Source organism: Procambarus clarkii, chromosome 53, assembly GCF_040958095.1.
Source record: "Procambarus clarkii isolate CNS0578487 chromosome 53, FALCON_Pclarkii_2.0, whole genome shotgun sequence".
Lineage (NCBI taxonomy): Eukaryota > Metazoa > Arthropoda > Malacostraca > Decapoda > Cambaridae > Procambarus > Procambarus clarkii.
Genome location: NC_091202.1, coordinates 22,056,732 through 22,074,167, shown reverse-complemented (window position 1 = coordinate 22,074,167; position 17,436 = coordinate 22,056,732). Strand labels below are relative to the sequence as shown.

Below are 17,436 nucleotides of genomic sequence, written 5' to 3'. Positions count from 1 at the left end.
AAGCGCACCATTCAGAAACTAAGTTATTCAAGGGGTACTCCCTAATACAGTAGTATTGAAATGAAGGGGGGTACAATAGACCAAAATATACATGTTCATACACCATTTTTATGTTGGTACAAATTTGTGACAAAACTCCTGCCACTATTAATTTTGGTATTTTTTCCATAGGCACTAGTATCAGTTTATAAAACTGTCTCCTATTTTGATTCATATCACAAGTGTTGCAACAAACTTCTAATAACATTCTTTTAGTCCTTTAAGAAAGTAAAAATGTTTAAGAACTCTGGAGACCAGCAATTTTACCCTATGCAAATCGGAAAAAGTTAGCATAGGTTTTCTTATAATTATTAATTAGTATAACAGTTTAAATGCCTACAAAAGAATATGAAAACAAAAAGTACATTTTGGTATACTTACAACAAGCCTATTGGTGATTCGAGCCGACACACAACCGAAGGTAAGGAGATATATAGTTGGGTTTTGTAGATATAAACCATCTGGACTTTTCCATGCTATCAGGATTGCAGGAGCAACGATGAAAGCCAACGGTACAACTGGTGATAGCACGCTTGTACCCTAATCACCAGTGAAATGGAGAAAGAATTTTTCACTTAAATTTCACAAATTGCATTTATTATAAATATTTATCATAAGCCTTGCAACATAAAGATTATCTATCCTCAGGAAAATAATTTACTTTGGTACTGTAAAATGTAGCAATGGAGAGAGTAATTTCAGGAAGTTGTCCTTAGTAAGGAATGGCAATAATAATACATAGTGCTGAATTTCAATAATATACAAATTTAATTGCTATATATTTGAATTGGATTATAAACAAATTAAAACAACTTAAAGCTGCTTAACATTACACAAGACAAATATTGAAGAAAAATACATTACAAAGCAAAGTAAAAGTGAGAATGAATGGATGTAATGTTAGGCATAACGCAGAATAATATTGAATTTGCCATGGTGCCAAAGTTACTGCAAAGGAAACCAGAAAAAATGCAAAACTAAGGATATGAATATGAGGACGAGTAAATAGCAGGCAGAGGACGGATGGGATTCCAATACCAATAGCAAGCACCACACACAATACTTGAAAATGAAAATTTTATACATTAAACAAGGTGTACAAATCATTAAAGAAATTACTATTGCAAACCAGAAAACAACCAGCTTCTTATAATATATACCCACATCCAGGTTCAGGCACACTCTTTACACGTTACATAACCTAATCCAACCCGTCCTGTTCTTTTCGTAACTACTTGGGCCATTGTATATATTGATGTAATGGGCAATTAGATAGAACTATGTACTATTCATTTTATAGAATCCAGAAAAACAAACTAAAAATCAAATTAAATATTCCTAGGAGTAGTAACAGCACACACATGTATTACCTTAGGCCTCAGAAAGCATGTATTAGACCTGGGATGGTTAGGTTTTATTAGCAACAAATGCAAAACCATTTCTAGTTTGTCCAAATTCAATAATACCAAATTCTACTCTCTAATTGTACATTACATCAATATACATGTCATACATATATGATGGTCCACATTGTTAGTATAAGTACAGTACAGTGGTACCTCCACTTATGAATTTAATCCGTTACCTTGAGATGATTTCAAGGCTTTTAGTGTCCCTGCGGCCCGGTCCGACCTGTTCCCAGAGACGTGTCGTAACTCAAAAATTTGCAACTCTAAACAAATTTTTCTTTAATTCAATTTACATTATTTCTTAATCCGTTCCACTCCCCCAAAAATATTAACTTAAAAATACATTTTATACCGAATACAACTCTTTTTGTACTAGCTACAATACCGTATGTATATCTCACCTTCATTGAGGACTCTTGTTGGCGTATGGAAGATGGTGAGAAGGGGGAGGGGGATGGGGGAAGAGAGGTGTTACTATTTGGAAGGAGGAGTCCCCTTCCATTATAACATCAGGCAGTGATGACTTCTCTGGGGTACACTTACTCACTCTCACACTCCTACGTTTTGCAGGCATACCACTAGAACCTGATTGTGGATCACTGCTTGCTTGTCTTACTAAGAATCTGTCTAAAGACACTTGTTTTCTCCAACATTTTAACGCTTGTCTGTAGTGAGACATTACATTGGCATGTAGAAGGTCAATGCAAAAGCCTGCTACAGCTTTATCTGAGTGTGTTTTGTTAATAAAACTTTGCAATTCTTCCCATGCTTCACACATTTTCTTAATCAGGGAGGAGACATTCTCTACTGCCCCTAAACTATTTTCTTAGGTTGAATCTTAACATTGACTTTCTTGGGACCATGGCACGATATATAATAATTACTTTTATTTTTGAATACAAAAAAAAAGCACAAAAACAAATTCTTTACAACGATCGTCTACTGAGCGGGCTCTCGGTTAACCCATACGTGAATCAACAAAGTCGCTAATCGAGGCAAAGGTCGCTAGTCGTGTCGCATTTTTCAGCAAAATTGGGGTTGTAACTCAAAATTTTTTTAAGTACAGGCAGTCTTAAGTCGAGGCGACACTGTACAGTGGTACCATGGTTTACAAAAGCCCCTGTTTACAAACTTTTCGGGTTATGAGCCTGAATTGTTCGGAAAATTTGAATCGGGTTACGAACTTTACCTCGGGATACGAGTTTATTGATACGCGTACGGCCGACTTAGCACGTGGTGGCATGGCACTTGCGCCTCAGTTTACCAGTGCCTCGCGCCCAGAGACTATCCCACCTGAATTCTTCGCAAGGATTTACAGTTTGTTTTCTGGATGTTTGGCTATTTGAGTACAAAAGAAGTTGTTATATATCTCGCCATGGGTCCCAAGAAAACCAGTGGTAAGGTTCAAGGCAAGAAATCACATGTGAGAATAACCATCGAGAAAAAACAAGAGATCATTTGTAAACATGAAAATGGTACACGTGTTGTTGAACTAGTTAGGCAGTACAACAAATCTTCAGGGGAGGAGGGGGCAGTAGAAGATGTCCCTTCCTCATTAAGAAAATGTGTGCAGTATGGGAAGAACTGCAAAGCTTTGCTGAAAAGAATCACCCAGATAAAGCTTTAGTAGGCCGCTGCACTGATCTTATTAATGACAATGTGATGTCTCACTATAGACAAGTGTTACAAAGAAGGGAAAAACAACCAAGAAAAACAATGAGAAGATCATGCAGGGAGCCAGAAGCAGGTCCTAGTGGTAAGCAAGCAAAATGTGCCAGAGTGTGCACCCCAGAGAAGTCCTCACTGCCTGATGTTATAATGGAAGGGGACTCCCCTTCCAAACAGTAACACCTTTTACGGGTTATTCATGCCTGTGCCACCTCTTGGGTGGCTTAATCTTTATCAATCAGTAACACCTCTCCTTCCCACCGTCTTCCATACACCAACAGGAGTCATCAGTGAAGGTAAGTAATAACTTGTACATACTTTTAGAGTAAAGATTTGGGTGAATTAGGTATAAAATTGACATTGAAGTTAATTTTTGGCGAGTCAGGAACGGATTAATTCATCTCTCATTTCGTATTGGGAAATTCGCTTCGGTTTACAAATTTTCAGGTTATGAACCATCTCCAGGAACGGATTAAATTTGTAAACTGAGGTACCCCTGTACTATCTAAACAGAAGGATGGGCAGCCAAATCATACTTGAAACAACTACAAACTTTCATAAGCTGATGCTTCCTCTCTCAACACAGCTAATGTGTTACAAAACTCCACCTGTTTGACGATTAATTAATTTGTACAGTATATGCACTAGCAAGACGATTCTATACCATGCATCCTTCATTAAAGTGCTTTTCATTTACCAAAAGCACAACTTCTCCCAATAGAGCAAAATGCTCATATTAATTTTATGATTACCTACTGTAGTAATTACCTATGTAATTACCAAAAGCGCTTATTATTATGTTAAATATTATATTAAAATATAAAAAATTATATTAAAAGCGCAATTATTATCTATGTAATTACCAAATGTAGTTACAGGATGAGAGGTACGCTCGTGGTGTCCCTTCTCGTTACTCTCTTCGTATAACGCTTTGACGCTACAGATGGTTTTGGCCTCCATCACCTTCTCACTTAGCTTGTTTCAACCATCTACAACTCGGTTTGCAATGGAAAACTTTATTTTTTCAGCACCTTTGCTTCCTTATCTTGAATCTGTGTCCTCTTGTTTGTGAAGTTGCTGGCTTCAGGAATTCTTCTTTGTCAATTCAATTCTTCTTTGTCAATTCAATTCAGGAATTTGGTCAATTCCTGTTAGTATTTTGTAAGTGGTGATCATATCACCTCTTTCTCCTCTATCCTAGTTTTGAAATGTTTAACAACCTCTGTCTCTCCCTGGAAGCCATCTTGTAGCATGCCATTGCACCTTTTCTAGTTTATGTGCTTCTTGAGATATGGGCATCTTATTTATCTTGAGATGATTTCGAGGCTTAGCGTCCCCGCGGCCCAGTCCTCGACCAGGCCTCCTTTTTGTTTCACACACCCAGGAGGCAGCCTGTAGCTGCTGTCTAACTCCCAGGTATCTATTTACTGCTAAGTAACAAGGGCATCAGGGTGAAAGAAGCTTTTCGCCCATTTGTCTCTGCCTCCACCGGGGATCGAACCCGGAACCTCAGGACTACGAATCCGAAGTGCTGTCCACTCAGCTGTCAGGGTACCATACAACTGCTGCATATTCCAATTATGGTCTCACAAAAGTCAGGAACAGTTTTAGTATTTCGCCATACATATAATTAAAAGCAAATCTGAAGCTGGAAAGTGACGCATACGCTCCTCTCACTACGGTCTTTGTGTGTTCCTGTGGTGATAGTTTACAGTACTACTGTATCCAAAACCACCCCTAGGTCTCGATCTTTATTAGAGTTCTGTATATTCTTTCCACATATTTTGCAAGTTGTGTGTGGTCTATTTTCTCCAATCTCACATTCCATAACATGGCATTTATTCACGTTGAATTCTATTTGCCACTTGATGCTCCAAGCACTTATTTAATCTAAATCAATTTAAAGGGCATTACAATCGTCTGCATCTCCTATCTTCCTCAGTATCTTAGCATCATCTGCAAACATGTTCATGTAATTCTGTATTCCTTCTGGTAGACCGTTTATGTAGACAATGAACATTATTGGTGCAAGAACTGAACCCTGTGGTACTCTGCTAGTAACACTCCTCCATTCAGATACATTGTCTCTGATTACTGCCCTCATCTGTCTTGTCAGTTAGAACATTTTTCATCCATGTCAGAAGTCTAGGAGTCTCATACTTTACACACATTTTATCACACATCTATCACAAGGAATACAATAAATGTCTACATTTAAAACTCTTCCGGTTGTCTTTACCATCTTGCTGGTAATTAGATGAGTCACTTTTAATGTATTAATACCTGCAAGTCATACATTTGCCCTCTCTATAATATCTTGTCTCAATATTATAGACAAGATATTCAAATAAAACACAGTGGGTACCTTAAACTCATAAAAAGTCTCATTAATCTCGACAAGACTTTATAATAGCCCAAGAAGGACAAAAACATTGTCATGTCTTCACTTTCTGACGTGTGGTATGGTCATCATCTCTAATCTCGCTCATTAAAAACTTTGTACATATTCTAAAATCTCTAAGAAAAGCTATTCCAACACTTTTCTGTCCTAGTATAATGTCCCATGCACAAACTTCCTGATCCTCTAGCATGGTGGTCAAGAGGAAGCATAAGCATATAAATGCTTACAATTGTTTTAGGGATAATAAGATAGTCTCTGAAGCATTTTTAAACACTGTGCTTGACCCAAGATTTAAGTAAACAAGAAGCCAATTGTTTTCCATTTGTGTAATGCTATATATAAACCAAGAGGTGCACCCACTTCTCAGTGCATATGCTGTACAGTACATTAAGAATTTACTTTAATTTTAAGCTAAGATCAAGACTAAAATATACAGTATGTATACTTGCTTGTTGGTCAAAAAGCAAGTGGTGACGATAATAACCCTCCAGCGCTTGATAAACTTTAAGCAAAACACCAAACCAAACTGTATGTGTTAAATGAGGAAGTCAATGGCTTCTGATGAAATGACGAGTCGAGTGCCTAACTACATATAAGCAATTTTCTTCCATACTATTATATATATTGTACTGCATTGTCAAAACTGAGAGACCTTACAAGATTCTCTCATCATAAATCACTGGCTCATCATCCACGAACATTAACCCACAAACTGCAGCTATCAAATTCCCATCCTGACCACAACAACAACAAAAACATGAAATATAGTATATTTAAAAGTATGGAATCTGTATGCAGAGGTAAAAAGAAACCTCAAATTAATATAGTGAAGATCTTCATGATGGAAGACCAGGAGCTGAAGGATATCTGACTCAAATTTGATGTGATTGCCCACGAGTGTTGGGAAGCACCATTGAGCTATATGGACAACATGGGTACAGTACAGTATTCAAAAACTGATAAAATATCATTTGTCATATGACAATGACCACAATGATACAGGTATTACAAAAAAATAAAAAAATAAAAAAATTTCAATGTCAGGGTAGTTAACAAATGGAATTCACTAGGCCGTGATGTGGTGGAGGAAGACTCCATACAGAGATTCAAATGTAGATATGATAGATCCCCAAAATGCTCGGGAACCTGAACACCAGTTGACTGACAGTTGAGAGGCGGGACCAAAGAGCCAAAGCTCAACCCCTGAAAGTACAACCAGGTGAGTACAATGCACCAAACGATCAACACATGACACGACTGCAAATTGAGGCTTAAGTTTCTGATCCCCCTAAGCTTTTCTATATTTATGCCCACTTCCTCTGATAACCCCTGCATTCTTAAATGTGTAGATTCAAGTGGAACATTATAGAGGTACTTTACTTTATATCTATGAAGAAACACTTGAAATGTCTGCAAAGTTTTCCTCGGGTTAGTATGATAATCACGTAAGTTAAGTAGCTACCATAGGTTGCATATGGAAGTAGTAATACCGATTATGTGGGAGATAAGATGGTTGACTTTGCAAGGTCAGACAAGTGGGAGGAAAGGTGGTCGTCTCAGCAAGGTCAGACAAGTGGGAGGAAAGGTGGTCATCTCAGCAAGGTCAGACAAGTGGGAAAGACTATATGTGTAATTTACCCAAGTGTAGTTGCAGGACGAGAACTATGCTTGTGATGTCCCATCTTCCCAGCATGGTTTGCCATATAATGTTTTGAAACTACTGACAGTTTTGGCCTCAACCACCATTTCACTTAACCTGTTCCATCTAACACACTGCTTGCAAAAAGAGAACTTTTCGAACACTTTTTGACACCTATGTTTCCTTAGCTTGAATCCATGACCTCTTGTTCTTGAGGTTGTCAGTTTCGGGAATTCCTCTTTGTCAATTTGGCCAATTTCTGCTATTATTTTGCAAATGGTGATCATATCACCTGTTTTTCGTTTATCTTCTAGTTTTGGCATATTTAACACCTCCAGCCTCTCTATACAATTCCTTTTTTCAGTTCAAAAAGCCATTTTGTAGCATGCCTTTGCACTTTTTCCAGTTTATTGATTTGCTTGTTGAAATATGAACTTCATACAACTGCTGCATATTCCAATTTTTATCTCACAAAAGTCATGAATAGTTTCTTTTCACAATTCCACCATCCATGTAATTAAAAGCAATTCTGATGTTGGAAAGTGTAGCATATGCTCCTCGCACAATATCCTGTGTGTGTTCTGGTGACAGTCTAGTATTCAGAAATGCCCCTAGATCTCTTTGTTAGAGTTCTGAACGTCCTTTCCACATACAGTACAGCAATTTGTTGGGTGTGTGTGTGGTCTATTTTCTCCTATTCCACATTCCATAACATTGCATTTATTCACATTGAATTCCATATGCAACATGGTACTCTTAAGCATTTATTTGATTTAGGTCAATTTGGAGGGCATGACAATCACCTAGATTTCCTATTCTCCCTAGTAGCTTATCACCAAACATGCTCATATAATTGTGTATCCTTTCTGGTAGATCCTTTATGAGACGATAAACATTACTGGTGCAAGAACTGAACCTGAGATATTCCGCTAGTAACACTCCTCCAGTCATTTACATTGCCTCTAATTACCACTACTCATCTTTGTCAAAAATTTTCATCCATGTCAGAAGTCTCCCTATCACCCCTCCGGCATGTTCGTTTCCAAAACCTCGTGTGGGACTCGATCAAAAGTCTTTTTTTAGGTCCAGATATCCAATCAGCCCAACCAACTCTTTCTTGTAGAATCTCTGTAGCTGCTAACCTTGCGGTTACCTTGCGATAATTTCGGGGTTCAACGTCCCCGTGGCCCGGTCCCCGACCAGGCCTCATGATTGCTGGACTGATCAATCAGGCTGTAGGATACGGCTGCTTGGAGCCTGATGTATGAATCACAGCCTGGTTGATCAGGAGTTCTTTGGAGGAGTTTATCAAAATCTGTCGTGAGGGGTCAGCCAGTTATGCCTCTTATGTGTAGTGGAAGTGCGTTGAACAGTCTCAGGCCTCTGATGTTGATAGAGTTCTCTCTCAGAGTATCTACTGCACTATCTATAGGCTCTATCATAAAAACTAAGTAGATTTGTTACACAGGATCTTCCTGTTCTAAAACCATACTGTATTTGTTATGTCTTTACTCTCCATGTGCTCTACCCATTTGGTTTTAATCATTTTTTGTTATTGTTTTAAACACGAATCTACAAGTGTGTGTGTAATTACCTAAGTGTAATTACCTAAGTGTAGTTACAGGATGAGAGCTACGCTCGTGGTGTCCCGTCTTCCCAGCCTGTGTGTGTGTGTGTGTGTGTGTGTGTGTGTGTGTGTGTGTGTGTGTGTGTGTGTGTGTGTGTGTGTGTGTGTGTGTGGGGGGGGGGGGGGTGGAGGGGGGGGGGGGAGAGAGAAAGATGATTGTCTCAGAAAAGATAGACAAATGGGAAAGTAATAACACACAAGAACTGGTGGCATCATAAAAATGGTAAAAGGTAAAAAAGTGAGAGGGCAAGGTAGAAATTGAGTGTCTGACTAACCACCAAGTGATGCCAAAGTGAAAATTCCATGTGAAGTAATGAATCTTTTTCATTCCCATCACAGTAATTCCATTGCAAAATGAAACCAATTAGCCTATTGCCCTAAACTAAATTTCATATGTAATTCATCATGACCAATATTAGTGGTGCTAACAAACACTGTATACGAGTTAATTCTCGTTAAAGTACTTTAAAATAACCCGTGAGAAATCTAGCATGCACAACACTTGGGATGGAGTAGTTGTGGTATATCAGGCAAGCCACTGATTAAACATGTTTCATTAACATCAGGGTTACACTACATTACCTAAAGTACAACCATGGTGCAAATATGAAGGAACTGACTAGTGGAAGGTCACAAAACCTAAAGCAGCAACAATATGGAATCAAAAGGTGAAAAAGCTGTAGTGGAAAACCAAGGGTAAGGTAGAAGAACCAAGTAAGGAGTTATGTTACTGAAAAACATTGCAAGTATTTTCAGAAATCACATTTACACGGGACTTTGTAAAAATGCCTAAGAGCACATTTCAAAAAGAAAAATTCACAAAAATATAGGAAAAAAAAAATGAATTTGTTCCGTTAGATTAAACACTACACGATCCGTTCTATAAATACAATACTCCAAAGCAACAACAAATGTTTCTGAGAACCTAGTGTGATTTAATTATTTTCCATCAATATGTGATAATCAATTTCTCATTACACAGTTTGGCAGGTATTCAGCCTTCTGGAAAAAGCTTTTTCAGGACAATTCATGATGAACAGTATACTACATTGCTAAAATACAAACTGAAATATACATTACTGTGCAATGGGTTTTTTGGGGTGGAGTTAGTTGTAAACAAGTCTGAAGGAGAAAAATTAAAGCACTTTATATGGTTCAATGGAAACAATGAAATAATCCTATCCTACACAAACATCATACATCATAAGCACTAACATATACTTTTCCAGATGAAAATATCAAATATCAAAATTTATAAAATGGACATTACAGTACTGCACTTTTAATGTCAAAGATTAAAGGCTTATTTCCTGTCAGAAATTATGAGTACAATTACATACAGCAGAGTCCCAGATATCCATAACTCATCGGACAATCTACCACAGGGAAAACGCACCATTAAACACATCCATAGGAGTTGTGTATATATAAAATATTCCCAGTCTGACATAAGTGTATCCTATCTTGAACAAACCACATGGAGTGAGGCTATTTCATAATAAATTTCATTCAACCAATCAGATCCCAGACAATCCCTACCCCCCAGGAAAAAAAAAAATCAGTGGGCTTGCATCCACTGTAATGCATATAAAGGTACGTGACTTACCTTATCAGGATAGTATGGTGAAATAACTTCAGAATAATTCTAAAACACATTTAGTCAAGTACAAATCCATCATAACCCACCTTTCTTTACCATTACATTAAACAAAATAATCACAAAACTTATTAATTACCCTGGTATGAATTAAGCATTTCGAACATGGCATATATCATTGGAAAACTATTCCATATCAAATCCATAATTATATGACAATTATTGGTGGAAACGAGCATTAAGTAATGACAAGGATTTACACAAATGAACTCTTACCAGTCTTGGTATAACGAGTCACAAAAAAATCATTCATTATACATTCTTCATCTAGACTATGGCACATGATAGAGCAATCATTTGCAAACAATTTGGTATCAAAATTACATATACATACATACATACATACATGTACATACATACATACATACGTGTTTAATTAATAACAGGTTATTAGGTTGTTTAATTGTTTGTTGTACTTTTGTCAATGATTTGACACAGTATTTGATTAATATTTGATTAATTAAAAATCATTTGGGTAACGATGAACATTAACATATGGTGGCATAATATTCACTTTAACTGTTCTGTATATAATGCTTTTAAATATTAACACAGTATTTTATGAGAAAATCAGTAGGAGCCATGAAGAAGATTCGACCTGTACACTGGGTACTCCCCAGCACACGCCCTGAACCACTAGGCCACAATAGGCAACATAAGTAATGAAACCTGGCAATCAACTGAATCCTCTTGGGGTTCTGATGCTTACACCAAGTCAGGGTTTCACGTACAATGGCGCCTCGATTAACAAATTTAATCTGTTCCGGCTCAGAGCTCATCATGTGAAATATAGCAGTTCATGTGAAAAACTCCTCTTTCGAAATGAATTCCCCATTTAAAATATTGGAAATGAAATTAATCCATTTCACCACTGAAAAACATCAATATGATATTCAATGTTTTAAATAATGGAGCAGCCTACATGACATACACTGAACGAACCTTTATGACTTTTTTCAATTTTTGTCATTTTTTTATTTTTTCTTAAAAAAAAAAAGCTATGCAACATTACAGCAGTCACCCCCTTTACATCCCAGCATCATTAGCATCTTAAAAAAATATACAGTAATCATTTATTCGCATCGTCGGAGACGTCCGAGAATTTGCGAGAACAAGTGGGAACGCTAGGAAACATCACATGGTTTTCTCGTTAATGGAGCAGAAGCTCGTCAATCGAGACAAATTTTCGGCAAGTGGCTCGCTCGTTACTTGAAATGCTTGTAGGTTGAGCTGCTTGTCACTCAAGGTGATGAGCAGCTCCACTGTATTACCTGCATACACACTGTATGTGGTATAGCAGTTCAAACCCCAATGCTTCTCTTCAAATGTACAACGAAATTACATTAATGTGATACATCAGTGAGAAAATGAGTAAGAGCCACGAGGAGGAAATAGGGGCTTGACAGCCGAGTGGACAGCGCTTTGGATTCGTAGTCCTGAGATTCTGGGTTCGATCCCCAGCGGAGGCAGAAACAAATGGGCAGAGTTTCTTTCACCTTGATGCTCTGTTCACCTAGCAGTAAATATGTACCCGAGAGTTAGACAGCTGCTACGGGCTGCTTCCTGGGGGTGTGTAACAAAAGGGAGGCCTGGTTGAGGACCGGCTGCAGGGACGTTAAGCCCCGAAATCATAAGATGACTTCGAGAGGATTCGAACCTGCTCGTGGCTCCTATTGATTTTCACATTGATTCATCATGTTAATGTGATTTCTTTGTGCATTTGAAGAGAAGCATTGGGGAGGAGGGGGGGGGGGGGGGGTAGAACTGCCGTACCACAGGCAAGAGTGTATGCGGGTAGTGTGAGAACCCTGACATGGGTTCAGTGAACGTCTCAAGACCCCAAAGGATTCAATTGAATTCCAAATTGCAGTACTTTTGTAGCACATTTTGGTCTAGTGGTTTAGGCCATGTGCTTGGGAGTACCTAGTACTCGCCTAATTATGCTTGCAGGTGTTAAGCTTGGCCTCTTTGGTCCTGCCACTCAGCTGTCAATCTACATTTGAAACTGTATAAAGTATAGAGAGATTTCATAATTACTGAATAATGATAAAACAACTAGAAAAACTTGGTATTAAACACTTGCCACCTCACTGTGCTCGGAGTGGGCCAGACTGTGCAAGTGCTAATAATAATGGTTAACGGGTCAATATAGGGTTTGATCAGTGGCCAATGTAACAATTAGGTACATTACTGTACCTGTTTTCTTCATTGTGTACATAAATAACATTTGTATTGTTACTCCATTATTGCTTCCATTACTCTTATGTATATTCATACGAATGGATAAAATAGGCAGCAGTACTTTGTATTTACACAAAATTTAAATCGACCCATACGTTTCAACCACAACCTGCCAATAACAAATCATTATATTCCCCTACAACATATCTGCACACAATCAACCTATTAAAGTTATTTGATTGTGAATAAATAACTCAAGGATTATTAAAATCCAAAATTTTTCTTAATAAAAACCATATGCCCATATAAAACAAAAGTCCCCAGACATCACAATGGGTCCCTTCCAAATCACATTAGATAAATGGGACTCCATGTATAGTTAATACTCTACAAGTCGTCAACTGTATCTATAAAAAGTTTTTATTGTACAATAAAGTAATTTTAAGTACAATAATTTTAAGTACAATACTGAGGGTAGCATTACAATTAGCACCATGCAAAGCAAACTCATGCACATGGCACGCAATACTTACCAATTATTATAAAAAAACAGACAAAAGCACACGTTTAACTTGCATCGTTAACGATATCTTTGTGTAATACACAGTACTGTACAAGTAGTATCAATATAGAAGCTTGCACACGTACAGTAATAACTACATACTGTATGCGGAAGAAATTATAATTAAAACACAGTTACAGAATTATTACTACGGCTGCTGCTACATTCTACTGCAGCACTTCAAAAATGTTAGGCACATTCAAAATACTGTAATGTAAGTTAATTAATACTTCCATTAGTTTTAGCTTCACAATGTTATGAAATGACTAACCTACCACTAAAATTATATACAGGTACATATATACTTTAAAAACTAAATCCCTCTATCTACCAGTTGCACTATCTTTGACATCTTGATCCCTTTGAGAATTCCTCGAATGGGCATTTTTGGAAAAAAAAAAACTATACGGCTTTTCAATCACACAAGTGTATACAGAAGTGTAACTGGGGACCTGGTTTTAAACCATTTCGAGGGATGGTGGGGGGGTTTATGTTCCGGTAAATACTTGTCGGATAAGGTACCCACTTGTATACAAAACTGTGTACAGTATACAGTCACAAAAACTGTGTTGAAAAATTAAAGATCACAAGAGTAAATACAAGATGGTAACCAGAAAGACACTAAAATAACCAAACAAATGTAAAGGGAAAGAGTACAAGTGAGAATGGGAAAACTTCGTTCAAGGAAAATTGAAGAGGATGAGAAAATTTAAACTGCGTCAAAAGGTATCATACAGTGACTGTGTGGGGTATTGTCACCATTACCAATACCAACACATCCTCTTAGGTAGGTGCCAAATGAGATTCACCAAGTAATATGTCAGGCATTCTTAAATTAAAATGTCCTACTCTAACGGAATGATAAATAATGAACAGCAGCAGCTTGTTATATTCATAATAATTACCATTATGCATCGTTTTTGCCCAAACCATTTCAGCATATGGCACCTATTTGACTCTGTACTCTCATTACATCAGTGACCCTTTTGTGAGTTGCTATTAAGTTATCAGCACAATATAGTCCTGAGAACAGTAATTTCATAATAAGTCACTTTAAATGAGAATGTGTTTCTGTTTGTGAAGTCATAATTGGCTCCATCCAATATTAAATTTCGTCACAGCAATTACTAACCTCAAATACAGGACTTTGTATAACAAATTTGCAGGAGTAATATATTTAATATTGTTTGTATCACTGTACTGTTTTCACTACTACTGAATAATTTAGCAAACCCTAAAAGACTTTAGTTATTCTTTACTTTAACTTGTTTGATAATACAGCAGTGAATACTACCCAAAGCCCAAAATCTACTATAAACTACAGTACTTTATCAAAACAAGTTAGTACAAAACAATATTTCAAGTAAGGCTAATAAATGATCTTAGGACATCAAGCTAAAGGAATTGTACCCGAATTCCTGTTCTCATATTGTAATCTAAGTTACTGGAGCAAAATTGGCAAAACTTTATTTCATATTACAACCTCAGATATACTGTACAGTACATCATCTACAAATGACGAAATCAAAACTATCGACATTTCAAAACTCACTGCCACTGTCGAGCCATTTTTTCCAGCTCCAGAATATGGAATCGTGTGCATATACGAATATCCCAAGAAAAGCTGGAACATCATTATGAAGTACACTATTAGCAGCTGCATCGTAATTCCAAAATAAGGAAGCTGGTGGAAGATAAGAAAAATAAATACTGTAGAAGAAGCACAAGACAAGAATGAAAATCAGGAGAAAACAAATGTAAATAATATTATGACAGTTTCAAATGAAGACATCTTCAGCATACATAATTCTACTGTAATCAAGCTCCTGGAAAAAAGCAGTCATCACTATCTGCCAATTTAACAAAATTACAATCAGACAAGGATCCTTAAGTGAATGCTTCGTCGGTATGCACGTAGGGAAGCGATTAGGCCTACCTGTTCGTGGTCACAGAATTAGAACTATGTACATTCATGGTGTGAAGTTAATTTATTTACTTGCTGATTACCTGTAACCAACAAGCTCCATTCTTGTAGTCTGAGTTAAGACCAAACTTCTCTGGTGGTAGATTGACTGGTGAGACTTAATATTTATGGCTGTAGGCCCACATAAACAACCACCGATCATCACTGTGGATACTGGTACAGTATTTGTAGATGAAGGTCCAGACAAACCATGACCGCCACTGATCACCAAGGCTATTTGTTACTTGTGTAATTATCTACTGGGTTGTAGATAGCAATACGTAGCTATATTACAGAACGTGGTGTAACAGAAGCCCCCATGGCATAGTAGTAAAACACTCGCCTGGTGCTTCGCGAACACTTTGGCCTGGGTACATGTCCTGGCCCAGAAAGATTGACCGGGTGCCAATCCTTAACAGTAGCCTCTGCTCACCCAGCAGTGAATGGGTACCTGGTTGTTAAACGAGTTGGGAGGTTGTATTCTGGGGAAAATTAGGATTAAGCACCTACCTGAACTGCTATGCGTGCTAGTGACTTTACAAGAACTCTTGTATATACAAACATGTGAAACACTGGTATGCACATATGTATTGGTCACTAATATGCAAACCATGTTGTATGCTTAGAAAAACAAAACATTGTTTTTGTTGTTATTACACTGTACATGTTATGTTTAGTTATTTACATGTTTATGCACCATTATGAGTCACTAAAAAATTCTAGAGGGTGTGATAAACTCTGAGCCAGTGTTCCAAGCTCAGCCTAGCTCTACACTGCACCAAGTTATGTGACCCATTAAATATATTTGATTTTTTTTTTTTAACATTTAATAATTTTACAAATTTTTTCTCAGTGAAATGATGCATTGGACTGTCAATGTTATTTATATCACAAAATGAAGAACATTGGTATGTACAGATATGTTTACGTCACTATTGTGTGCACTCCACTAATTATATTATTAGAATAAATCATAAAATTTTTGCTGTTCACACTACACACATTATGTAATTACTTAAGAGTAGTTACAGGATGAGAGCCATGCTCATGGTGTCTCATCCTCCCAGTACTTTGTCATACGATGCTTTGAAACTAGAGTGGAACCTCGGTTCTTGTAAGCCCCGGTTCCCATAATTTTCATTACGTGTTAATTTTTCAAAAAAATTGGATTCGGTACTCGTTATTTGCCTCGGTGTTCGGAATTCGTTTATACACGTCCAGGTCCACCAAGCACGTGACATTGCAGCAAAGCGGCGAGGCGCGCCTCAGTTTACCAGCGTCCTACCAAGGTGACGACCGTGCTTGAAATCTTTGTGAAGAACTTCATTTTACAGTATTTCTGACTTTTTGTTTTCTGAACAGTAAAGTTCTTATTATATATCATGCCATGGGTCCCAAGATAGATGGTGAGGGGACTGGATGAATGGTGGGGGAACTGGATGGGTGGGGGTGGTCGGACGGATAGGGGGGTGGTCGGACGGATAGGGGGGTGGTCGGACGGATAGGGGGGTGGTCGGACGGATAGGGGGGTGGTCGGACGGATAGGGGGGTGGTCGGACGGATAGGGGGGTGGTCGGACGGATAGGGGGGTGGTCGGACGGATAGGGGGGTGGTCGGACGGATAGGGGGTGGTCGGACGGATAGGGGGTGGTCGGACGGATAGGGGGGTGGTCGGACGGATAGGGGGGTGGTCGGACGGACGGACGGATAGGGGGGTGGTCGGACGGACGGACGGACGGATAGGGGGGTGGTCGGACGGACGGACGGAGAGGGGGGTGGTCGGACGGACGGACGGATAGGGGGGTGGTCGGACGGACGGACGGATAGGGGGGTGGTCGGACGGACGGACGGATAGGGGGGTGGTCGGACGGACGGATAGGGGGTGGTCGGACGGATAGGGGGTGGTCGGACGGACGGACGGATAGGGGGGTGGTCGGACGGACGGACGGATAGGGGGGTGGTCGGACGGACGGACGGATAGGGGGGTGGTCGGACGGACGGACGGATAGGTGGGTGGTCGGATGGACGGACGGATAGGGGGGTGGTCGGATGGACGGACGGATAGGGGGGTGGTCGGATGGACGGACGGATAGGGGGGGTGGTCGGATGGACGGACGGATAGGGGGGTGGTCGGATGGACGGACGGATAGGGGGGTGGTCGGTTGGACGGACGGATAGGGGGGTGGTCGGATGGACGGACGGATAGGGGGGTGGTCGGATGGACGGACGGATAGGGGGGTGGTCGGATGGACGGACGGATAGGGGGGTGGTCGGATGGACGGACGGATAG

At 38.9% G+C, this 17,436-nt stretch overlaps 1 protein-coding gene across 9 annotated transcripts in view; it reads right to left on the bottom strand.

The window, feature by feature from the left end:
* Positions 1 to 17,436, bottom strand: part of LOC123767085 (choline/ethanolaminephosphotransferase 1 bbc) — an 87,520-nt gene that overhangs the window by 5,735 nt on the left and 64,349 nt on the right. For 4 of the 9 annotated variants that reach the window (XM_069304761.1, XM_069304766.1, XM_069304762.1 and 1 more), the window contains 2 exons: positions 14,736 to 14,867; positions 421 to 579 (listed from right to left, as the gene is read on the bottom strand). In XM_069304761.1, coding sequence (XP_069160862.1) covers positions 421 to 579; positions 14,736 to 14,867 — 291 coding nt within the window. Of the gene's footprint in view, positions 1 to 420; positions 580 to 9,863; positions 9,906 to 14,735; positions 14,868 to 17,436 lie in introns of all 9 variants that reach the window. The other 5 variants (XM_069304763.1, XM_069304764.1, XM_069304769.1 and 2 more) reach the window with 2 other exon arrangements.